A 26,661-nucleotide genomic window follows, 5' to 3' on the forward strand; every position below is an offset into this window, starting at 1 on the left:
AAGTGCATAGAGATAGTAACTGATGTGAGGTTATACTCAGGAATTTTGTTATCCCTGAATTTTGATAATTGTGTAGACACACACACATAGAACACTAACGAACTGAACATTTTTGGTGAGCGTATAAGAGAAGCAGATTTACAGAGTTATGCCTGAATCTTAAGGATAGATATAAAGGGGAAGTTCATTTTTGATATTAGATACATAAAATATCCCCCAAATTATTCTAATCATTTAAGAAGTCTGAATGAAATGTTTTATTATAAATAAACAAATCCAAGAAATGTTAGCTCTAGAGCTACACTGTCTAGTGAGGGAGAAGGTAGACACATGCAGCTTGAAATTTGAAACTTGAAATGTGGCCACTTTTAATTGTTGAAGAGATAACATTTTAGACACATTGGTTTAAATAAAGTATAACATGCAAATTAAGTTTACTCATTTCTTCTTTTTATTAGATTACTAGAAATTTGAAAACTATATATGTAGTTTGTATTAAATTTCAGTTGGACAGTGTTACTCTAGAGGATCAAGCCTGATGAGTATCCATAAAACACATGAAACTATTACTATCAAACCTAAATATTTAAACAAGATCAAACTCTTAGTAGAAGGTATTAGCTCTTCAGTTTAACCCTTTACCTGTAAGACTAAACTAGTAGATTTTTTTGTAGGTGGGAATAAGGAATTCCATCTTAGTGAACTGAAAAACCACAAAAGAATCAGATTTGCTGTATTTTAACAGTTCGAATGAAATTGTTAATTTTTGTTTGGATGCTTTTCCTAGGTACACATTCACTGGAATCTATACCTTTGAGTCACTTATAAAAATCTTGGCAAGAGGGTTTTGCTTAGAAGATTTTACATTCCTTCGTGATCCATGGAACTGGCTGGATTTCAGTGTCATAGTCATGGCGTGAGTATTTTTAAAAACATGTTAAGCTCAAAGGCATGAAACAGTTGTAGCATAAAACAGGTTGTTGTGACATATTTTAAATGTAGAGTTTGCTTGTTAGCCAAATTAACTATATGCCTCATATATTTTGAGAATACATATTAGAATATATATTGCAAGGTAAATGTATCTGATAAATGAGCAATAAATGGAATTACTTTCATGTCATAGTCTTCTACTTCATCAAAATGAAGTTATTCATTGACGATAAATTTAATACCACCAACTGTACTTTAATTAGTTTTGCAAACAAACGTTCATATTAGTGAAAACTGTATTGAAATAAAGCAACAAAATTTTATTCCTTAAAGGCAGCTTTTAGCACATGGCACCCTGAAGTCTAGCATTTCCGTAAAATTCAAGGGGCTCTATATGCCAAACCAACCCACTTTTCATTCTTTATGTAGTATAAACTTTGCCAAAACTATCAGTAACTCTGATTTAATTCTACAGGTATGTAACAGAATTTGTAAACCTAGGCAATGTTTCAGCTCTTCGAACTTTCAGAGTCTTGAGAGCTCTGAAAACTATTTCTGTAATTCCAGGTAAGAAGAAACTGGTGTAAGATGGTAGACCCCTTATATCTCCAACTTTTCTGTTATTGTGTTTGTGTGTGAACTCCCTATTACAGATATGTGACAGAGTTTGTGGACCTGGGCAATGTCTCAGCGTTGAGAACCTTCAGAGTTCTCCGAGCTTTGAAAACAATTTCAGTCATTCCAGGTGAGAGCTAGGTTAAACACCGAGGCTGACTTTAAATACACTATAATAATACTGAGGTTGAAATTACACATGTGACATGAGCCTTGTGGCTTATTATGTTTGTTTTTTTATTTTCAAGAATGCCAAATGAAATTAAATATTGATTTATAAAGTCAGCCTTTGAGTTTAACAGAGACTTGCATGAGGTGTCTATACAAAATACTAGTTTTGCTCTCTTTCTCACCCACTTTTTTGTGCATTTATGATGCAATGTTTTCTTTTTTTACATCCTATAAAAGCTTTGCTATCATGGCTTTACTAACTGATTTAGATTTTCCCATTTACTGCAGATATATTTTGAAAGTGGATCTCCTCTTACAAAGGAGAAAAGATTATTACTGAACGGCATGTACTACATGGCATGGGATTTTTATTATCTTAAAATTCTTTTCTCCTCTAAACCACTGCAACTTGGAAAGCTAGTATTAAAAAATGGTTGGAGAGAAACAGCCTCCTGAAACACAAAATGTGACGTGAAAAATAACTGCAAGTTTGTCTTTACATGTTCATGGCAGCACATAAAACTACACATGAAAAAAAAAAAACAAAAAACTTCCTGCCTAGATACTTTACCCTTTCATTTTAAACCTCCCAAAAGCACACTGCTCATAAAAAAAATCTGCTCTTCATTCATTTCCCAAACCATCTGGCTGTCCATAAAGCTTTGATGTCTAAACAGACAGGCAACTGTTTGTGGGGAAAGAGAATGTATATGACTATTAAGAAGACTCTGTGGCTTCTGACACTCTTCCTCAGCTGATCTCATTCTCTCTCCACAGGTTTAAAGACCATCGTGGGGGCCCTGATCCAGTCTGTGAAGAAGCTTTCTGACGTCATGATCTTGACTGTGTTCTGTCTGAGCGTGTTTGCCCTAATTGGTCTGCAGCTGTTCATGGGCAACCTGCGGAATAAATGCTTACAATGGCCCCCAAGCGATTCTGCTTTTGAAACCAACACCACCTCTTTATTTAATGGCACAATGAATTCAAATGGGACATTTGTTAATGTAACAATGAGCACATTTAACTGGAAGGATTACATTGAAGATGACAGTAAGAAATATTGCTCCATTGTTAATCTTAGTGTTGCTGAATGAGTTTTTAACTATAAATAGTTGAAGCTGTGGGCTTGAAGCCATCTTTGTAAATTACTTTTTTGGTATCCACTTTGGAAATAACTGAGATAAACAAATTCTATTTATCCCTAATGTCAATAGGATTGATATGAAATAGTTTATTCTTTATATTAACAGGTCACTTTTATGTTCTGGATGGACAAAATGACCCTTTACTCTGTGGAAATGGATCAGATGCAGGGTAAGGAAAATTTTTTTTAAGATGTAGAACACTTTGGGAAAAAGCAAAAGTAAATAGGAAGAAAATATACAAGGGTAGTCTTGCATGTGTTTAATAAAGAGTGGTGCTGCCCACCTAGGAAGTACTTTCTCCATCTTTTGGGATTGGTATTTATTCTAAACTCACAGTCATTAAAATCATCCCTCTGGGTGAAGACCTTTTATCCAGAATTTCACAGATAATATGTACATGAATTTTTCTTTCAAGAATGAAGGTCCAGTGTCTGTCTTATCTGTAAACCCATCAGAGTCAGTTAAGAATTACAGAGAAGGAAAAACAAGATGAGCACATTTTGACTGGTGTTAGGATGTGTTCCCTCATAGCTCAGTTGGTAAAGAATCTGCCTGTAATGTAGGAGACCCGGGTTCAATTCCTGGGTTGGGAAGATCTCCTGGAGCAGGAAATGGCAAACCATTCCAGTATTCTTGCCTGGAGAATCCCATGGACAGAGGATATAGTCCATGGGGCTATAGTCCATGGTGTCGCAAAGAGTTGGACAAGACTTAACGATTAAACCATAAACTACCACCAGGATGTATTGATGGGACAAGTTCTGCCCTGATTGGAAAAGATCCAGGCTGTAACATGGTCATCAGGGTGCAAACCCGGTTGGAAAACTGCTTTGAGAAACTCAGATACTCTTGAAATTGGATGAACCCCTGTATACAAGGAATCCAAGTGGCAGATGTATGTCAAAGGCATGTTCTGGTCTGCGTCTGCATATTTTATAGTTCTTTTCTGTCACATTACACAATAAGAGATGCTGTAATGTCTTAGTCATCCTGCTAGTCTCTCATACTTAGCATATTTTGCCAAAAGTACTGCAAATTAATTATAAGTCAGGGTCCTGTGCTGTGCTTAGTCGCTTGGTCGGGTCCAACTCTTTGTGACCCCATGGACTGTAGCCCACCAGGCTCCTCTGTCCTTGGGGAATTCTCCAGGCACAAATACTGGAGTGAGTGGCCATGCCCTCCTTCAGGGGATCTTCCCAATCCAAGGATCAAACCAGGGTTTCCCTCATTGCAAGTGGATTCTTTATTGAAGCCCATAACTCAGGATAGAGACTGAAATTTTTTAAAGCCTAGGGATAGCAGTAGTGACTCTTAGATCGCAGAACTTACAGAGAACATATTTTGAGTCATCCCAGAAGACTGGAGAAGGAAATGGCAACCCTCTCCAGTGTTCTTGCCTGAAGAATCCCAGGGACGGGGGAGCCTGGTGGGCTGCCGTCTATGGGGTCACACAGAGTCAGACATGACTGAAGCGACTTAGCAGTAGCAGCAGCAGAAGATGGGAAATTGGTGTGGTTATAAAGATCTAAGAGGATTACTAAAACCATAGACCAGTAACAAAGACAGAATTTGGGGGAATTTTTTTTCCTGATAGTTTTCCCAAACTTTGATAGGAGAGGGTAGAGAACAGGAGCAAAAGTTCTACAGTTCATATACGTGAGTGTGTGTGCTAAGTCACTTCAGTCGTGTCCAGCTCTTTGTGACCAATGGACTGTAACTTGCCAGGCTCCTCTGTTCATGGAATTTTCCAGGCAAGAGTACTGGAGTGGGTAGGCATTCCCTTCTCCAACTGTTCATATATACCTGGGTTCAAATCCTAACTCCACCATTTACAAACTCTTGACCTTGGAAAGAGTGAAGCTCTCTGTATTTAAGTCTGTTTCTAAACTGAAGAGTAATATCATCTCTCCCTTCAGGTTGTTATGGTGATCAGTTACTTAATACATAGAAAGCACTTGGACTAGCACCTGGTCTGTCATAAACATTTATTGCATGTTGGCTACTGTTTTTATTATTATAGTTAATGTAAAAGCCTAGATAAAATTTTGGATAAGGTGGGTTAATGTATACTTTATCTCTATTAAACCATAGTAATCACTTCCCTTTATTGAGTATCTGTTATGGGTCAGGTAATTTACACAGTAAAATTGATAGTCACTCTATTGTTAAACATCAAATACAATTCTAAAGAAATCTACTCCATTTTAAGACTCCCTATAAGGCTAAAGTAATCAAGACAATATGGTATTGGGAAATACTAGATATAGATCAATGAAAAAGAACAGAGACTCAAAAAAACAGATTACAAAAACGTAGTCAATGAATTTTTGACAAAGAAAATGCAATTCAATAGAGACAGGAAAGTGTTTTCAAGAAAGAATGCTAAAAGAATTGGAGATTCATGTGCAATGAAATGAACTTAGATACAGCTTTATACTATACACAAAAAGTAACTTAAAACCAATCATAAACCTAAATGCAAAACACACAAAACTATAAAAATTCTTTAAGAAAACATAGAATAAAAGCTACATGACTTCAGATTTTGTGATGAGCTTTAAAATATAAACCCCATAGCATAATACCTGAAAGAAATAATTTATAAGTTGGATTTAAAAGCTTCTGCAAAGACACTGTAAAGGGAGTGAAAAGAGAAGCCACAGAGTGGGAAAAATATTTGCAAAATACATATCTGATAAATGATTTGTACCCCCAATACATAAAGCACCCTTAAAATAAAAAAAATAAAATAACCCAATTTTAAAATGAGCAAACTGAACAGATACCCACAAAAGAATATACACAGATGGCTAATAAGGATATATAAAGATGCTCAACATCATTTGTCATTAGGGCGTTGAAAGGTAAAACAATAATGAGTTACTGTGATGGAATTCCAGTTGAGCTATTTCAAATCCTGAAAGATGATGCTGTGAAAGTGCTGCACTCAATATGCCAGCAAATTTGGAAAACTCAGCAGTGGCCACAGGACTGGAAAAGGTCAGTTTTCATTCCAATCCCAAAGAAAGGCAATGCCAAAGAATGCTCAAACTACCGCACAATTGCACTCATCTCACACGCTAGTAAAGTAATGGTCAAAATTCTCCAAGCCAGGCTTCGGCAATATGTGAACCATGAACTTCCTGATGTTCAAGCTGGTTTTAGAAAAGGCAGAGGAACCAGAGATCAAATGGCCAACATCCGCTGGATCATGGAAAAAGCAAGAGAGTTCCAGAAAAACATCTATTTCTGCTTTATTGACTATGCCAAAGCCTTTGACTGTGTGGATCACAATAAACTGTGGAAAATTCTGAAAGAGATGGGAATACCAGACCACCTGATCTGCCTCTTGAGAAATTTGTATGCAGGTCAGGAAGCAACAGTTAGAACTGGACATGGAACAACAGACTGGTTCCAAATAGCAAAAGGAGTTCGTCAAGGCTGTATATTGCCACCATGTTTATTTAACTTCTATGCAGAGTACATCATGAGAAACGCTGGACTGGAAGAAATACAAACTGGAATAAAGATTGCTGGGAGAAATATCAATCATCTCAGATATGCAGATGACACCATCCTTATGGCAGAAAAAGAAGAACTAAAGAGTCTCTTGATGAAAGTGAAAGAGGAGAGTGAAAAAGTTGGCTTAAAGCTCAACATTCAGAAAACAAAGATCATGGCATCCGGTCCCATCACTTCATGGGAAATAGATGGGGAAACAGTGGAAACAGTGTCAGACTTTATTTTTTTGGGTTCCAAAATCACTGCAGATGGTGACTGCAGCCATGAATATAAAAGACGCTTACTCCTTGGAAGGAAAGTTATTACCAACCTAGATAGCATATTCAAAAGCAGAGACATTACTTTGCCAACAAAGTTTCATCTAGTCAAGGCTATGGTTTTTCCTGTGGTCATGTATGGATGTGAGAGTTGGACTGTGAAGAAGGCTGAGCGCCGAAGAATAGATGCTTTTGAACTGTGGTGTTGGAGAAGACTCTTGAGAGTCCCTTGGACTGCAAGGAGATCCAGAACCAGTCCATTCTAAAGGAGATCAGCCCTTGGATTTCTTTGGAAGGAATGATGCTAAAGCTGAAACTCCAGTACTTTGGCCACCTCATGCAAAGAGTTGACTCATTGGAAAAGACTCTGATGCTGGGAGGGATTGGGGGCAGGAGGAGAAGGGGACGACAGAGGATGAGATGGCTGGATGGCATCACTGACTCGATGGATGTGAGTCTGAGTGAACTCCGGGAGTTGGTGATGGACAGGGGAGGCCTGGCGTGCTGCGATTCATGGGGTCGCAAAGAGTGGGACAAGACTGAGCAACTGATCTTATCTGATTATATATCTATTAGAATGACTAAAATTAACAACAACAACAAAAAATCTGACAATACCAACTGCTGGTAAAGATGCAAATCAACAGGAATTCTCATTCATTCACTGCTGGCTAGAATGCAAAATAGTACAGTCACTTAAAAGACAAGTTGGCAGTTTCATACAAAATAAACACAGTCTTACCATATAACTCAGTAATTACTCCACTAACTATTTAGCTAGCTAATTTGAAAATTTATATCCACACAAAAGCCTGAGGTAAATATCTATTTATACCATCTATATTCACAATCACAAGAAACGAGAAGCAATCAAGTTGTCCCTAAAGAGCTGAAAAGATAAACAAACTGTGGTATATTCATACAATGAAATATTATTGAGTAATAAAAATAAATAAACTATCAAGCCATAAAAATATTGATGAACCTTAAATGCATCTTAATAAGTAAAAAAAAAAAAGGCAATCTGAAAAAGCTACATTCTGTATAATTCCAATTGCATGATATTCTGGAAAAGATACATAATAGAGATGATAAAAAGATCAATGTTTTCCAGGGGTTCAGAGTAGGGGCTTGACTGGGTAATGTATAGGGGATTTTTTAGGGTGGAGAAATTATTCTGTATGATTCTGAAATGGTAAATATTAAGTATTTGTCAACTTTACAAAACTTTACAGCACAAAAACTTAATACTATATGCAAAATTTTTTTTAATCGTGTAAGGATGAGAGATCTCAGGTGGAAACACAGAATGTGACAAAGTATCTAAATACACTTAAATAATAAACTGAAGGAAGGGAATAGGTACTAATATAAGTAACTTTGAAAATGAATGAGCCTATAAGACTAAAGGCAAAAGGAACTATACTCTTCTTGATAAAGTTGTTTCCCATCACAGTATGGATTAACAATCCAGAAACAATTATGCATGTACACTGGCACTGAATAATTAAGTAAATAGATAGTAGATGACAGAACTCAGGTTTCTCACTTTTGGAGTGAGGGGTTACAGATAAGTAAAGGGAGGAATCTGGAATGATCCAGCAATAATGAAATAAAGTTGGAGAAATGACTATGACCTCACGTTTAGTTTAACCTAGGCACAGGTGGCTATATGAATAGTATTAGAAACCACGATCTGGGTGCCATGTTGATTGCCAAGGCAGTGTCATTGCTTCTGGGCCCTCAGTTGGCAGGGCAAGGAGACAAATGTGTATACACAAACACAGACACACCTTTACCATGGTTTCTAATGCCACTCTTCAATAAAAGAGCAAAGGCTCCTTGGAGAAATGGTTGATTATAGGACTGGAGCAGAAAGTATGAAAGATGAGCCTGGACTATATCGTAGTGCCAGAATGTAATAAAGTGTGGAAAAACAAACAAAACAAAACACATACCACCATGAGTGATGGCAAAGAGATATAGGAGTCACCTGAAAATCGTCCAATGGCAAAAAGTGGAACAACGTAAGCAAAACTACACAATGATATTATACATAAAACTGCATTATAATTCAAAGTGTAAAATGAATGCCCATGAGTATATACTCATAAAATAGATTGAATATTAGGTAAATAAATGAAATAATAGATAAATCTCATGTAGAATTCCAAATAAATTTGTGCACATACTTTGCTCTTAAGAAGGTAGATCATAATTCCCTGCTCCTTATGTGTAAGCAACACATAATGACTATTCTAAAGAGAGCAGGATGGAAAAACAAGGAAAAAAGAGTAAATTTACAATGGAGAAACTGGACAAACACTATCTCAAGTCAGGTGATGAAAGTTATTATCAATAGTGATAAGTCATATTGATAGCATGTAATCTTGATATGATGTAAGGATTATGATACTTTACATCTGTGATCTTCCTCCCCAAAATTCATAACCTCAATATCTAATCATGAGAAAAACATCAGACAAATCCCAACTGAAAGAAATTCTTCAAAATACCTGACCAATATTCCTCAAAAATGTCAAGGTAATCAAAAACAAGAGCAAATCTGATAAGCTGTCACAGCCAAGAGGAGCTTTAGAGACACATGCTGACTAAACATAACGTGGCCTCCTGGGTGGGGTCTTGGAATGTAAAAAGGATACTAAGGAAAAACTGAGAAAATAAGAATGAATGACAGACTTTGATTAATAATAATGTATCAATATTGATTAAAACATACCAATGTAAGATGTTAGTAATACAAGAAACCAGGCATAGGACATATGGGAAGTTTCTGTACTCTGTAATTTTTCTGCACATCTAAAATTATTCTAAAATAAAAATTGTATTTTAGGAATTTTTACAGAAGTGGCTAATGAAGTAACTTATTAAGCAGTTCCCTACCTTTTGGCTGGGTTTTCTGGGTTTTCATTTTTAATCATTGATTGCTGCCACTTTAAAAAGAGAGGTGTCAGTGCAAAAATGTGTGATTTCTGCAGCTCTGCCATGCTAACGGTCTATAAATAGGACTCCTGTGCACCTAAGTTTTCTATTGGTTTTCCTGATAAATTTCATCTGCTAACAGTTTCACTGTGAGCAATTACCTAAAGTGTTCTGGATAAGAAAGCAAGAAAATTCATCACAGACAGCAACTCTGGGTTTTGACAATTCCTATAAATCAATATGGATTCAAATAGCTATAACTGCTCTGCTGAGCCCAGCTCCATTCCTCTCTCTTGCAGCCAATGTCCAGAAGGATACATCTGTGTGAAGGCTGGTCGAAACCCCAACTATGGCTACACAAGCTTTGACACTTTTAGCTGGGCTTTCTTGTCTCTATTTCGACTCATGACTCAAGACTACTGGGAGAACCTTTATCAGCTGGTAAATGTCTTTGTCCCTTTGGGTTGCAATAACAAAATGCCATAACAGAAATGTATTTTTCACAGTTATAGAGACTGGGGAGTCCAAGATCAATACACCACAATGAATGCATTCTGGCAAGATCCCTCTTCCTGGCTCATAAGCCGATACCTTTTTGCTGTGTCATCACCTGGAGGAAGGGACTAGTGATCTCTCTGGAGGCTCTTTCTGTTAGGCACTAATCCCATTCATGAGGTCCCACTCTCATGACCTAAGCACCTCTCAGAGGCCATACTTCCTAATACTATCACATTGTGCATTAGGATTTTAACACATGAATTGGTAGGACACTCACATTCAGAGCACAGCAGTAAGGTTCAAAATAACATGCATATAATTTAAATGTATGAGCATATATGAAATCATAAGTATAGGCATTTGTCTATAATACTCTAAAATACTGAGAAGGGTCCATCATAAAGTGAGTGTGCCTAGGATCCCAACTGTTCATTCAGTCAGTACATGTATTTTGACATTCTTTGTTGAGAAGCATTCTGCTAGGGGCTATGGAGGATACAGAGAATGTTCATGACTTGAGCTTATAATATAGTTGTGGATGTAATAAGAACATGTGAAAAGATTTTCAGATTCAATTATATAAAATTTTCAAATTCAACTTAAGGTTAATTGGCTCTAGGAGGGAAGAAAGATGTTATCTCTAGATGATGTGGAAAGACAGTGTGGACTGAGTAGTAACTCCACGAAAGGAATTAAAATAGTGTTCTTACTTGTAATATTTCCCTGCATTATAGACTCTAAGAAAAAGCGTTTTAATAGTCCTCAAATGTATATCCAATATGTACAAATTTAAAATGTGTATGCTTACATCAAATGACACTACAATCAAGTCTTAAATAATTTTACTTGTGTGTGTATGCATTTTAAAACAAAAAATAATCTTGGTCAAATACATTGTATGCTAATAAGCATTCGTCTTCCGACTATCTAATGTTAGTAAGCAGACCTTTATTTGGGGACATTTTATAAAATACTGTTGAGATTGATCTTTTTCTTCCTCCTAGACATTACGTGCTGCTGGAAAAACATACATGATATTTTTTGTGCTGGTGATTTTCTTGGGTTCGTTTTATCTGGTGAATTTGATCCTGGCTGTGGTGGCCATGGCCTATGAAGAACAGAATCAGGCAACACTGGAAGAGGCTGAACAGAAAGAAGCTGAATTTCAGCAGATGCTTGAACAGATTAAAAAGCAACAGGAAGAAGCTCAGGTACTAAGTGATAAAAAGCAAAGCTGCTTTATTATTATTATCATCATTGTCATTGTTATTTAAAGTAGGCATATTGTACCACGGAGGTAAAATTGGTGCTGGCTTTTCATATGGCACACTGGCATTGTCATTAGAAAAGAAAAAGCTATTGAAACTTGAAATTGTTTCCTAAGTTAGAGTCAAAGTAACTTTTTAGATGTTATATATGAGGAAACTGAGGGCTTCCCTTATAGCTCAGCTGGTAAAGAATCTGCTTGCAATGCAGGAGACCCCAGTTCTATTCCTGGGTCAGGAAGATCCACTAGAGAAGGGATAGATACCCACTCCAGTATTCTTGGGCTTCCCTTGTGTTCAGCTGGTAAAGAATCCACCTGCAATGTGGAAGACCTGGGTTCGATTCCTGGGTCGGGAAGATCCCTTGAAGAAGGGAAAGGCTACCCACTCCAGTATTCTGGCCTGGAGAATTACATGGACTGTAGATGGGGTCACAAAGAGTCAGACAGGACTGAGCGACTTTCACTTTCACTTTCATGAGGAAATTAGCTCAGGGTAGAAAACATATTCAGGATGAAGTTAACTATGCAATTATCTTATGAAATCTCAGGGAAGAACTTTATTTTCAGTTTAATACAAAAAAAGATACATAACTGGTATTTCCAAATATTCCTATTTCACCCCTAATTACACTTGAAGTTTTATTCTGTATTGATTGATCTCAAATGTGATCTCAAATTTTGAACTCAAAACTTCATGCCTACCTATGCTTAATCATTCTTCAGGATTTCTTTTTTTTTTTTTTTTTATGGAACGCTTCACGAATTTGCGTGTCATCCTTGCACAGGGGCCATGCTAATCTTCTCTGTATCGTTCCAATTTTAGTATATGTGCTGCCGAAGCGAGCACCATTCTTCAGGATTTCTATAGCACAATAGGGTATCAGGATATTTAGAAGGCATCTGCTATTAGAGCCGACTTTAAATTTTCATTAATATTAAAGGCTGTTTGGGCTAGGGGCATAGAGAATGGGGCATTCATGTCTTGAGGAAATAAGAGATAAGAACAATATTTGACTACAAGAATAAACATAAATTGAAAGATGACAGTCATGGAAAGACAAATCAAAATCCAATTCATGTCAGTGAGAATTATATCCTTCACATCTTCACCAGCTTTGGTATGGTCAGTCTTATTGACCATTCTCCGTGTGTGTTAGTTGCTCGGTCATGACTTTGCGACTCACAGACTGAAGCCTTCTAGGCCCCTCTGTCCATGGAATTCTCCAGGCAAGAATACTGGCAGGGGTTGCCATTCCCTTCTTCAAGGGATCTTTCTGACCCAGGGATCAAACCAGGTCTCCTGCACTGCAGGCAGATTCTTTACTATCTGAGCTACTTGGGAAGCCTGTTGACCATTCTACTAGCAGTATTTCATTTGTCTTATTTTGCATTTTCTTAACAATTAGTGAAGCTGAGCATCTTTTCTTGTTCTTATTTTCTATCTGTATGGATTCTATTGTAAAGTGGATATTCAACTATCTTCCCCATATTTTTAGCTAGGTTGTTTTCTTATCATTGAGATTGAGTAATTTTTATGTATTAAAAAAAAAGTCCTTCATGATAACTATTCCTTGAATATATTTTCTCCCAATCTGTAATTTGTCTTTCACCCTAACTGTACTTTTTTAGGCAAAAGTTTTAAATTTTGATGAAGTACAGTTTATCAAGATTTTTTTTTCTGTTTCTCTGATCATGCTTTTGGTGTAGCACCTAAGATATTTTTGCCAAGTCTCCATCACAAATATTTTCTCCTAATTTTTCTTCTGCAAGTTTTATGTCTTATATTTAGGTCATCAAAGACCCATTTTAAGCTAATTTTTCTGTAAGGTGGTGTGATTTATGAGTCGAACCTTTTTAAAAATTTATTGTTGTTGTGTTATTCGCTCACTCATATCTGACTCTTTGTGACCCCATGAACTGTAGCCCACCATGCTCCTCTGTCAATGTAATCTTCAGGCAACCGTACTGGAGTGGGTAGTTAGTCCAGTCTCCAGGGGTTCTTCCCAAGCCAGGGATTGAACCCAGGTCTCTTGCATTGCGGGAAGCCCTTTTTTTGCATATGGATACCTAGTTATTCCAGCATCACTCGTGGAACAAAATATTTTTTCTCCACTAAACAGCCTTTGAAACTGTCAAAATCAATTGTCCATATATGAGTAAGTCTATTTCTGGATTCTATTTAGTTCAATTGATTTATTTCTCTTTACACCAAAACCACACTCTCTTAATCACTGTAGCTATTGAGTGAGTTTTGAAATTAGATAGTGGTAACTCCCCAACTTTATTTTTCTCTCTCAAGACTGTATTGACTATTCTTGGTCAAATATATTTTTAAAATGTGTAGCTGCATATGAGTTTTAGAATTAGCCTTTTCATTTCAGTTCATATAGTTTCTACTGTAACTAACATCTTCAAGTTTATCATCTTTTCTTCTGCATCATCAGATTTGTCTTTGTCCCACCCAGGGTATTTTCATTTCAAACATTATAGCTTTCATCTTGAAAAGCTTGATTGGAATTTCTTTTACTTCTCCCATATAGGTAACATACTGAACATACACAATACAGTTATAATAAATGTTTATAGAGTCCTAAAGTCCTTGTCTGTTAATTCTAACATCTGTGTCAGATCTTGATCAATTTTAATCATTTCTGTTCATTATTGATTATATATTCCTGATTTTTTTTACATTTATTGCAAACTTTGGTTAAATTCCAGACACTTGAAACTTGATCTTTTGGGGTGCTGGATATTTTTGTATTTCTATAAAAATTCTTGATCTTAGTTTGGAAACATAGTTAAATTACTTGTAAACAGTTTGATCCTAAATCTTTGAAGATTTGTTAGGTATAACTTAGAACATAGTCTAAGGCTAATTATTCCCTACTGCTAGGTGAAAACCCTTCTGAAAACTCAACTCAATTCCCCCATTCATAATTTCTTCAAAACCATTGTTACATGTATCTAGGCTGCTTAGTGGTTGTTTTAGGAGGAAGAGTGAATCAGATCTGTTACTATATCTCAACCAGAAGCAGAAATCCAAATAATTTTTGTGCATAGTGATTTTCTTAAATGGATGTTCCCAAACATTAGAGGCATTATTTGAATGTCAGTATATCCTTGGAATTGTGTGTTGAAAATTTAAATTTTTAATAATTCTGAGTTACTCTGAAGATGTACAACATACAGCAAGAGGTACTTTTTACTGAGGCTTTTTTTTTTTTTTTTTGGTGAGATGGATTTGACAATGAATTGCTTATCTGGTTACTCAGACCAACCATATACTTAATAGTTGCTGAACATGCTGATTCTATTTTCCTGTTAACACTGGGTACAGAGTAGTATCATGGTTACAGTTTATTGATCTATAAAAAAAGTCATAAACTAATTTGGTGATAACTTGAGTGTAACTTATAAAATATACCTCATGCTTGCCAGGAATTTCTCCTATATTTCAAGTATTCAAGAGTTTATTCCTCTTGAATAAATTCCTCTGTTTTTTCCTCATTTGGTTCCAGACAAAGATGACTTATAAATATATTTAGTGTTTTGCGAGAAAAAAAAAAAAAAGAGTTTATTCCAGATCGTTACAAATAAAACACATTTGTAAGATGATGAAATGGTAGCTATTTACAGGGCAAAGAATTTTTTCATTTCAAAGCTAAAAATAAAAGTTATAGGAAATAATATATATGTGTATACACATATAGACAGATAGTGCATACTAGTTGTATTTTAAAGCATTGGGTTATTCTATTGTCATTTACAAAAACAGAAAAGCAATGTGCATGAGAATACTAAACCAACCTACAGTACAGGAGTAAGAATGTCTTCTGAAATGCAGCCATTTTAGGGTAAAATATTACATCAGTTAAAAGAGTATAATCTTTAAAATTTAGCAGTAAATACACTATGTCTAGTAGAAGTTTAAAGAATCTAATTATCTATATCCTAATTAGGTCAGCCAAAATGTCAGTTCTTTTCACTTGAAAGTTAGTTATTGGAGTCCAGAGATCAAATCATGATTCAGCTTAAGTTCATATACACAAAAGTTTAAACTGATTTCAGAGTAAATTATCCCAGTGTTTTAATATTGATGGGGATGGCACGGGTGCTAAGCTAATTTTACTTCCTTATTGACAATGCAGGTAACAGTGACCAGTAAATAGCCCATGCTGATGGAGAAGTGGGAGGTGGGGACAGAAAGAGAGGGAGACTTAGTACACCCATGAGATCACTGGGGCTCCAGTGTAATGTCAGTCTGGTTAATCACCTGTGACTCTTCAAAAGCTATCTAGCTAATGACTTCATGAAGTCTAGCATCATTTCCATTTTTATTTATATATGTTCAAAGACCTCCAAGTGCTAGTCACTGTTTAGGCATGAAAAAAAGTCATATTCAGCTCACAAACCAAGTACAACTTTAAAAGACAAAGACATACTGACAAAGAAAGAAATGTTTTGTGCTATGTCATCATAATTGTGTTGGCATTTAATTTGTGATCTGTAAATGTCTAAGTGCTCAGCGTAGCATATTCCACAGAAGTATATATTGGTCTGATAGGAAAAATTTAGCAGTAAACTTTGGCACAAAATTAGAAATAGTGACATTTAAGAGGCCCAATATAATTTGGGGTAGAATTGTAATAAGTATAGTTAATGTCTTGAGGTTTTAAAATGAGATTTTAAAACTGGATCTTATGTTTACACTGAAGTATAATCACAGATATATTTTTATTTTATTTTTTAAGGACACACAGATACAGTAAGTTATAGAGCCTCTTTTGTTTCACACAGAGATAAGAGAAACAAAATGTTATTCCCTGTGGAAATATTAAGCACGTATTTGTTATCTGTTACAATAAGAATTCAGCAAACCCACTGTGAAAGCAGTGCTATTAGCCTAAGTAAGCAGGACGTTGGCCATGTCACAGCGCTGCGTATAAACAGGTACACAGACATGGGAGGTGACAGGAAACATCTGCCTCTGAGGGAATTGACAAATCCCTGGAAGTGGAATAAGTGACAGATTCGAGCTGACGAGTGACACAGAAAATGTGTTGTGTCGGGAGGTTACCGTTGTTGCCTTACAAAAATCTGTTTTGGTTTTGAGTTATTCCAACTGTTTACCTAGTCTAGGAAGGGAAATCATGTCTTATGCAAAACAAATTCTGGAAGTGATTTTAATGGACCTGAGTTTCAGAATTATGTCAAGAGACTATTACCACCACTTCCACTTCCTTTTTTCCTGACAACAAACAAGTGAATAAATGATTTGGCACTGTGAATTGTATGCTTTTCTCTATACAAAGTGGAAAGGAAAATTAAGGACTTTATTTGGATAAAAAGAAATGTGTATACTTTCATTCTCTCAAGGAGTGCTGTAAATTATGTATCTCCTATGTATCAAGCACTATGCAACTATATTTAACTTGCTCAAATTAGTCCTTCATTTATCCACTTTATTTTATACTTTTATATTAAATTTATTTATATTTATAAAGGGCCCTTAATATTTATCATCTTTCATTACTGACATTGAAAGTGATATCCATGATCAAGAATTTAATTGGGAATTCCATGGTGGTTGAACGTTTAAAACTCAAAGATTCCACTGCAGAGGGCACGAGTTTGACTGATCCTTGGTTAGGGAACTAAAAACTAAGATGCTGCATACCACATGGCTCAGCCAAAAAAAGAGAAAAATTCAATTAAAAAAAATCTGGATATCTGATTATATGCATTCTATAAATATACAAATTCTGAATTAATGTTTCATTTAAATGTTAGGATTGTCTTTTATCAAGTTTTAGATCCAGGTTTCTATAATGACTATAGCGATCAATATAAACATTTTACATGTTCCTTGGCCCAACACATATATTTAGTACTATATGTAATATTATGGTTCCCATCCGTGGGGTCATGTTAATCCCATGGAATGTGTTTCATAGAACCTTTAGTTTTAAACCTTTTTTAAAATTTTTAGTTGAGATGAGGTTCAGAAATAGAAGCTACTTAGAAGGGTCTGCTTCTCAAGAAGGAGAAAATGCTGTCAAAGCATTCAATATGAGTTTTATGTTCTTTTCTAAAATATATTTCTGTTATGCAGACTATTCTGAAACCTAGCTTTTATGAGATCTTGAAAAGTCAAGTCTGTCTTATTCTTCCCATACCCGCATTCAATATCTGAGACAACTGACAGTATAGTGCCTTTTTTTACCCTTATTCACCAAACATTTACTGAATCTTTTTTATGTCAAATGACATAATATGCAATGTGCACACAGACAGACACAAACACACATACACACATACACAAGTGACAGAATTCCTATCTATAGGAATAGACAAGAATATGTCTAGTGGCGAAGAGGAGAAGATAGAACAAGGAGCAGCTGTATTAGAGTTGCTTGTATTCAGTAATGACATATGTAAAGAGTTGAACCAGTAGTCTACTATTTTAATTATTTCCATTTTGATGATTATGTTTATAAACAGGAACATACTTAATGAGAACTCAGCTTTGAATTTCATATCCTCTCCAGTTAGTGTTTAGATCATTTCCCGTTTAAAAATACCATTCACATAAATAAAAATACAAAAGATTTGGCATGCCATGTTTTACCTCAAAGCTGCTGTGTTTCTTTAGTAGGTGCAGAAATTTAAAAAGCTTAAGTAGTACTTGCTTCCAGAGAAGGCAATGGCACCCCACTCCAGTACTCTTGCCTGGAAAATCCCCCGGACAGAGGAGCCTGGTGGGCTGCAGTCCATGGGGTCGCTAAGAATAGGACACGACTGAGTGACTTCACTTTCACTTTTCACTTTCATGCATTGGAGAAGGAAATGGCAACCCACTCCAGTATTCTTGCCTGGAGAATCCCAGGGACGGGGGAGCCTGGTAGGCTGCCGTCTATGGGGTCGCACAGAGTCGGACACGACTAAAGTGACTTAGCAGCAGCAGCAGCAGTGCTTGCTTCAGCAGTACATATACTAAAATGCTTAAGTATACTTAGTGTTGAAATATGGAAAGAAAATATTTGAAGTAGTCATAATCCTTTGAATGATTATTACAGGTATTTATTGACTGATATGTTAAACTTTTGTTAATTATTTATAATAATAATAATAAATAAATATTTAAAATTTTAAGCTAAAAGTGCTATGCAGTAAATTAATCGTGTTAGACTCTGGGATTAATATGACCTCAGGAATGGGAGGGCTTGCCAGGTGGCTCAGTGGTAAAGAATCTGCCTGCTAATGAAGGAGACGCAGGTTCAATCTTTTGGTCAGGAAGATCCCCTGGAGGAGGAAATGGCAACTCACTCCAGTATTCTTGCCTGAAAAATCCCATGGACAGAGAAGCCTGACAGGCGACAGTCCGTGGGGTCACAAAGAGCTGAACACGACTGAGCAGATGAGTACGCATGAACCCAGAAATGCGAATAATAAATACTACTGAATGTGATTCAAATGAAGAAGAGGATAAATTAGCCAATACATTCCCACTATTTCCCCCTAGAGGTAAAAAGTAGATACTTTAAATGCTTTGAGTTCACAAAAAAAGAAAAGTCTTTTGTCCTAGATTTAGAAGAAAAAAATACCACTCAGTTGTTCACAATCACAAGTGGGAGGAACAAACCTATGGATGGAATTGGAATAGTAATCAGACCAGACACCACCACTAAGAGAACATTTGCTTTTAAAGTGTAGAAGATATTTTTAAGAGAGCAGTTGTTTCCTGAAATGAAGCTAATCTCAACAGAGTTTTTTAAAAAAGACTTCAGAAGATGTGCCAAACCAGACTTTTCTAATTCATAAGCTAACATTTTGCCTTATACTATGCGAAAATGTATCATTATTAAGTACTCTCTTGTAGTAAAACATAAAAATGACCAGAAAGACATACACTTTCAAATATAGTTCATTGTATTAAATGGCAACATATGTACCACAGTCAACTGTTTTCCAAAGTTGCATGTTCTAAAGAGTGCCTGGTTTTATTTACACAGGCAGTTGCAGCAGCATCAGCTGCTTCAAGAGATTTCAGTGGAATAGGTGGGTTAGGAGAGCTCTTGGAAAGTTCATCAGAAGCATCAAAATTAAGCTCCAAAAGTGCTAAGGAGTGGAGGAACCGAAGAAAGAAAAGAAGACAGAGGGAGAATCTTGAAGGAAACAACAAAGGAGAGGGAAACAGGTTTCCCAAGTCTGAATCTGAGGACAGTGTCAAAAGAAGAAGTTTCCTCTTCTCCATGGATGGAAATCGACTAACTAGTGACAAGAAATTCTACTCCCCTCATCAGGTACAGCTTTCTACTAAGGATTCCAGTTTGTTTTGTCATTTCTGTATCTTCGTATATTTTTGTAGCATCTGATGTAAATGAGGGACAGGGAACTAACATTTAATATGATTATTTAAATGTATATCATAAACTGTCTTTAAAAGAGACTTTTATTAAATCATTAATAACTTTGATTTTACAGTAATCAGTTTTAAGCACTATAGTATTTTGAGGCCATTTTCTCAATCTGCTTTGTTGGGAGATAGGAGGAGTGAAACCTACCTATCAAACTTTTTCCTTCAGTGAGGCAGTTTTGTAATCTCTTGTCTACCATTTCCATTTTGAGACCTCAAATGAACCTACCTTTTTTGCACATGGTTTTCTGCCTTTAATATCTGAGTATTAGATATTACTAATATCTAATGTATTAGATACATTACTGTGAGATATGTATGAATTTTGCAAAGAAATGTCTATGGATTTTGTTTCTGTCTTTTGATGTGAGAACTGTACTGTATCTTCCATTATGCTGATATGGTGTCATTCCATGATACATTAGGATGAAATTATGACCCAAATTCTCTCAAAGAGAATTAAATAAAAGACGGTCTATTTTTGCTCTGATTTAATGCCAAGTACCCAATTCTTCAGCATATTTTCAAGTCAAATAGGGTAAATAGTATCAACTTTGCTCATAAGTTTTATCAGTTGCATAATGAAGAGTAAATAGTTATGAAATCTGTGATAAGTACAGTTATGGCTTAGAACCCTATTTGGTTCCATTAGAATTTCATGTGCTATGAATTATTAACTCTTCTAATTATTTTAACCTGGGTCAGCCAACCCACAAATATTTATTGCTCACCTACTATGGTTCACAAGAAAAAGAAATAGTTCTACAAAAAAAAAAAAAAAAAACTCAATGAACAAAACAATGTAATTCACTGACCTCATGGATTTTTATACAGAAGGAGGAGACAGACAATAAACAAGATAAGTAAGTCACAGACTATGTCAGAAAGTGATAAGTACAATTGCAGGGGAAAGGCAAGAAAAGAAAATCAAGAGCACTAGCTGGTGGTTAAAAAAAATTAAATAGGATGGTTTGGGAAGCCTTGACTGTAAAGGAGACCTTGCAGCAAAGATTTTGAGGAGGCAAGAGAACAGGCTATCTATCGAAGTGCATTGTAGCCTCACTGAAGAGCAAGTGGAAGGCCCTGATGTGGTAATATGCCCAGAATGTTCAAGAAGCAGCTGAGAAGCCCCTGTTGAGTGAACCAAGAGGAGCAACAGCAATAGGAAGTTAGCTGAAAATCAAGAGTTTAAATACTAAAAACAGAATTGGTATATACATATATTATATGTAGTTCATTTCATATTTGGAGATAGTGAGACAGATAGGGAGATAGGAAAAGAGGGAGATGGTAGGATGATAGGCAGGTAGACTGATAGATAAATGGATAAAATAGACAACAGATGTTGCAAAGAAAAAGAAATAGCCTATTAGCATTGACAGTTACATACCCCAGTAAAAATATGCACAAAACATTAACACAATCACAAGCAAAAATATACCAGAAGCATTTTACAGTTTCTGGTTGTGTAAACAAACTCTCTAAAAGGAAAGAGTTTGTTTACACAAACAAACAAGGTGGACAGGGCATAATGTTCAAAACAAATATATCTTTAAAATCATTAAGGCCAATTAGCCATACATTATGAGTACCCTGTCCTCTACTAACATAAATTTTAGGTGTTAGTTTACATTTATTATATTATTTTATTCTTAAATACAGAGTACATATTCATAGTACAACGTGAAAAAGTACTTAAAGGCAAACAATGGAAAGTGAATCCTCCTGCCAAGATTTTATCAATGTTGTTTGAACACAGGGAAGCAATTTATTTTAAAACAGAAGCTTCATAGCTAGAACCAAGTGTAGTTGCTGACTTACTGGAAACGTTGATAAGCCACATACATTTAACTTGAAATGCCATGTTTCTATTAGAACATCTTCAAATTCTCTGTGTCTTCCATTCTGACTTCCCAAATTCACTTCAAGCTCAGTTCTTGCATGCAGGATTGTGTCCTTACACTTAAATGCTTCGATTTTACCTTTTGCTACTGAAAATTAAGAAAAAGAATTCAGATTTACCTTCTTAGAACAAGACAAAAAAAAAAGATACCTAGAATTTATATTTTGGCATGCCTGAGGCAAAGAAAGTTGGGCTTTTGGTCCTTAATGCAGAAAAGCTTGTTTTCTCCAGAAAAAGGGCTGCCACAGCTGTGGGTATTCCCTGCACTCTGCTGCATCTTCTAGTGTGTTATTTTTGGTTTATTTTCTCTGAATACTATTTTTGCTATCTTCTTTTTTCAGTCTCTGTTGTCTTGAAAGCTGTGCTCACACCCATTATTATACTTTCCAAAGAGTGAACAGAAATTTCAAATAAACCCAAGGATTTGAAACGCCTCTGAAAACATGTCAACATAAAAACATGCAAATTAAAGGCATGTACCAGATACATTTTAGATGTACACACATATCACACACTCCCAACCACTATGTGTAGACAGACTTTAAGTTTCCAAAGACAATATTCTAATACAGGGATATAAAGATGATTGAATTGAACCATCTTAGGAATTAGTGTAAGACAAAGCTGGTATTAGGGCTTGCATAGTGGCTCAATGGTAAAGAATCTGCCTGCAATGCAGAAGACCCGGGTTCAATCCCTGGACTGGGAAGATTCCCTGGAGAAGGAAATGGCAACCCACTTCAGTATTCTTGCCTGGAGAAACCCATGGCCAGAGAAGCCTGGTGGGCTACACTCCATGGGGTCACAAAGAGTTGGAAACAACTGAGCGACTAACACTTTCACTTTCTTTTCAAAGCTGGCATTCCTCTGAGTGCAGGGTGAGGTCCACCTGCATTAGAATCACCTAGAATCTATGTTTGAATTCTCAGATCCCAGTGTCCTGGGTCTTCCCTCATAGCTCAGTCGGTAAAGAATCTGTCTGCAATGCAAGAGCTCCAGGTTCGATTCCTGGGTTGGGAAGATCCCCTGGAGAAGAAAATGGCAACCCACTCCAGCATTCTTGCCTGGAGAATCCCATGGACAGAGGAGCCTGGCGGGCTATGGTCCATGGGATCACAAGAGTCAGACATCACCACCACCACCACAGTGTCTTACCCCTGCTTACTGAATCCCAGTTCCAGAAAGCTGGGACCTAAAAATACACACCAAGGTTTCAAAACATGAGTGTGGACATAAAAATATTATATTGATAATTTAAATTGATTGTGAGGAGATTAAAAGCATCATCATTCTTTATTATTGAGGGCTGAATGAATGTCTTCACAATGTCTAATTTTTTGATCACTTTGATGACTAGAAAATCAGTCTAGCTACTGCCTAACATTGGGTAGACAAACTTGCTACATGAACTGAGTGTCACATAGACACAGTCTCAGCCTGGATAAGCTGAGCAGTCATTAATTCCTGTGAATATTTCTAACCAAATCCAAAGGAATAGCACATTTCTCGATGAATAGTATCTTTCCAGAATATCACTGACACAGAAGGCAAAAAAGATGATTCTAGTGCTTTGCAGTCAGGGGAAAGCCATAAAATAAAGCTAAAAATGGGGCATAATAAAATCAGCATGACCTAATTAGGCAAAGGGACCAAAACTAAATTTGAGGGAGTTTGCCTTCCTTATAGTTTTTTCTGCCAAAATTACTATTTTTGGTTTTACATTGAAGCTTTGTGGAAGAAAGGAAAGGTCTAGGTATATTTCCAGCTGCATGTGGATATGTATGCATATGTATGTGTATGCATATGTTACCCAGCTATACAGAGATTTAGAACAGGTCATGAGAGGTTGCTGGGGCAGGGGAGGGGACAAAATATGGGAAATGCCATTGTCAACGAGGAAGGGAGTAAACAAATATTCGGCAGCAGACTAGAGATGTTTTTGAAAACTATCATCAAGGCTAAAACAAACAAAGAATTATTTGGCGCTACTGATTTAAAAGCCATTCAAAAAATGAAAGAAGGGACTTCATGTTAAATTCTTATTATTTAGTATCAGAAACTGTCTACTTGATTTATTCATAAATATATATAAGTTTTAAAGTTTTTAATCATCCAGTTCCTTTTAATGAAATTAAATTGATATTAGAAGGATAAGCTATCCTCTACATCACCCTTACTGGTGAAGACATGTATAAGTATTTTTAAAACTAGTGTGAAATTTTAAGTAAGAATAGTAATTTACATCAATCTAGGAATTCTCTCTGTTGTGTTTGCTATGGCATATATTCTCTCAAACAAGGTGAATCATTAGTAGCCATCTGGAAAACTTAGCAAATTTAGAAGACCGCATCATAGATAAGTTTTGTGGCTTTTATGCCCATGTGCAAAAGACAAGAAGGCCCAGAAAATAACAGTAACTTCCTTTTAAAACTCAAAAAAAGAGAATGGAGAGATAATGCCTTTGTTTTTAAATCATCCAGAAGAAACTTACTTGGTCCAAATATTTTAAATTCAAGCCAACAGTCTCATTGAACTGTAACTTAGTTTCCAAGTCGTGTGCCCTTTCAGATTATAGCATTTAGGAGTGAAAGTCACCTGTTAAAAAGAATCATTTGTCCTCTCCAGCATCAGGTTCCCCACCTAGAACATTACGATGACAAAATCCACCTCATAGGACTACAGCAAAGATTAAATGAAGTGGTCATGCACTTAGTAAACTGCAGATTAGAACTCCTAATCAGAAAAATTACTTAAATTTGTATTGTGGTCTTTAATAAAAATATCAAAACATATGTGTTCTCTATAAATTTGATAAACCGTGTTTAAGAGCAAGACTATTCTTACCCAAAAGCAAATAGATTCTGCAATATTAAGACTTTCATTAAATAGCTGTGTCCCCTGTCCCCATTCTTTCCTTCCTTGCTCTCTCCTCAGTCTCTGTTAAGTATCCGTGGTTCCCTGTTTTCCCCACGACGCAATAGCAAAACAAGTATTTTCAGCTTCAGAGGTCGGGCAAAGGATATCGGTTCTGAAAATGACTTTGCTGATGACGAACACAGTACATTTGAAGACAGCGAGAGCAGGAGAGACTCACTGTTTGTGCCGCACAGACACGGAGAGCGACGCAACAGTAACGTTAGTCAGGCCAGTATGTCATCCAGGATGGTGCCAGGGCTTCCAGCCAATGGGAAGATGCACAGCACTGTGGATTGCAATGGTGTGGTTTCCTTGGTGGGTGGACCATCAGCTCTAACCTCACCTACTGGACATCGGCCAGAGGTGATAATAGATAATAAATTAGCTACTACTGACATTATACACCGATTTGAAATAATCAAGGCCTGGGCGGTTTAGCCTGTTATACTATCCTACTTCCCCAAAATGAAAGTCCTTAAAAATAACATATGATTTTACTGAATGAAAAAACCAATAGACTCTTGAGAACCAATTGAATTGTATGGGACCATTAACTTTCAAATGCTTTAGGTTAAAAGAGCCTGGTTTTTAGAGTTTGGGGTGAAAACTCCTATCTGCAAATTCAACACAAAATAATGGGCACTATGACAACCTATTACAGATGTCTGTTCACCCAGAATTGTATAATAGTCTATTCATATTCTGGAAATTTCATATACTTAAAATTAAATAATTTAATGGTCAACATATTGATAACAGGCAGTTTCGGTACAACTGCCAATATTTTACAGTGACTCTAAAATGTTCTGATGTCTATTAAATGACTCTAAAATGTTTTGATTTCTTATAGGATGGCACATGGAAATAATTAAAAAAATCTCAGGAAAGCACACACATTTCATTGTACATCTGTGTTCGTGCATAGAAAAAAATCGGCCCATATATGTCAATATTTTCAATATAGCCTCAAGAAAATAATTCAGCCTTAATATTAATATTACATAATACTATTATTTGTTTTGGGGGAAGAGTAATCTGATTTTAATTATTGAGAAAGCTAAAATACTTTTCATTTGAATTAAATGAAATAATAAATGATTTATGAAAAATTTCTCTGGAAATTCCAACAGGTAAATTAAAATATTTCTGCAACATAATTGCCTTATACAATTGCACCCAACTGGTAAATTCTTGTTTTAACCCTGTAGGGTATCACCTGTGATTTTTTTAAGTATTTATAATTTAATAATAAATTAGTATTTTATTATTATTTGAAAATTGTTACTTGGGAAAACTGCACGTGGCATGACTTTCCAAAGAAATGCTAATGTTGTGTTGTATTACTCACTGAAAAGGGTGGTTTGAGCCATCAGTATTTGGTTTGCAGGGTACCACCACTGAAACGGAAGTCAGAAAGAGAAGGCTAAGTTCTTACCAGATTTCAATGGAGATGCTAGAAGATTCCTCCGGAAGGCAAAGAGCCATGAGCATAGCCAGCATCTTGACTAACACGATGGAGGGTAAGAAGGCAGCTATGGGATAGTCAGCTTTCTATGATTATATAGTTTGGAGAACTATTACTTATTCCCATGGAATTATGAAAGTCAGTTACCCAAGATCAGAACTGTATAATGGACCTAAGTAGATAATATATGGAACACTATTATCACATTGATTACACAACTAATATTGCCTCTATTTCTTTTTGATTCCGATTCTCATCTACCGAGTGATTATTTCACCACTCGATAGCTCATCAGCGAGGATTTATCCTTATGTTATATTATCCTCAAGCAATTAGAGAAAAAAAAATTCCCTTTTTAAGTTTTGGTATGCAGAAGCACAAAGAAACATCTCTAAAACTTCAATCTGTTCTCCAGGCATAGGAGTGGTGATGGGTTGAGGAGGCATATGGGTTGAGTTGGAGAAATCAAAACCTTTGTTCTGTTTCCACAGGAGCCCTAAGAAAAGATCTTTCCTCCATCTTCCACATACACAGAAACCATTACATTCCTTTAATGAAGAGCTGACACAAATATTTGTTGATTTTGACACACAGGAATGGACAACAAATA

The 26,661-nt window shown here is 36.0% G+C and overlaps 1 protein-coding gene and 1 non-coding gene across 13 annotated transcripts in view; one reads left to right on the forward strand and one right to left on the reverse strand.

The window, feature by feature from the left end:
* SCN3A (sodium voltage-gated channel alpha subunit 3) overlaps positions 1 to 26,661 on the forward strand; it is a 121,271-nt gene that overhangs the window by 43,822 nt on the left and 50,788 nt on the right. For 4 of the 12 annotated variants that reach the window (XM_027558931.1, XM_027558951.1, XM_027558941.1 and 1 more), the window contains 9 exons: positions 788 to 916; positions 1,409 to 1,500; positions 2,497 to 2,769; positions 2,970 to 3,033; positions 9,886 to 10,027; positions 11,089 to 11,295; positions 19,364 to 19,654; positions 24,605 to 24,949; positions 25,974 to 26,106. In XM_027558931.1, coding sequence (XP_027414732.1) covers positions 788 to 916; positions 1,409 to 1,500; positions 2,497 to 2,769; positions 2,970 to 3,033; positions 9,886 to 10,027; positions 11,089 to 11,295; positions 19,364 to 19,654; positions 24,605 to 24,949; positions 25,974 to 26,106 — 1,676 coding nt within the window. Of the gene's footprint in view, positions 1 to 787; positions 917 to 1,408; positions 1,501 to 1,586; positions 1,679 to 2,496; positions 2,770 to 2,969; positions 3,034 to 9,885; positions 10,028 to 11,088; positions 11,296 to 19,363; positions 19,655 to 24,604; positions 24,950 to 25,973; positions 26,107 to 26,661 lie in introns of those variants that run through there. The other 8 variants (XM_027558961.1, XM_027559030.1, XM_027558995.1 and 5 more) reach the window with 8 other exon arrangements.
* LOC113881983 lies at positions 12,092 to 12,198 on the reverse strand. Its single transcript, XR_003508245.1, has one exon. It is a non-coding gene; the product is annotated as a U6 spliceosomal RNA (small nuclear RNA).

Source organism: Bos indicus x Bos taurus, chromosome 2, assembly GCF_003369695.1.
Source record: "Bos indicus x Bos taurus breed Angus x Brahman F1 hybrid chromosome 2, Bos_hybrid_MaternalHap_v2.0, whole genome shotgun sequence".
Classification (NCBI taxonomy): Eukaryota; Metazoa; Chordata; class Mammalia; order Artiodactyla; family Bovidae; genus Bos; species Bos indicus x Bos taurus.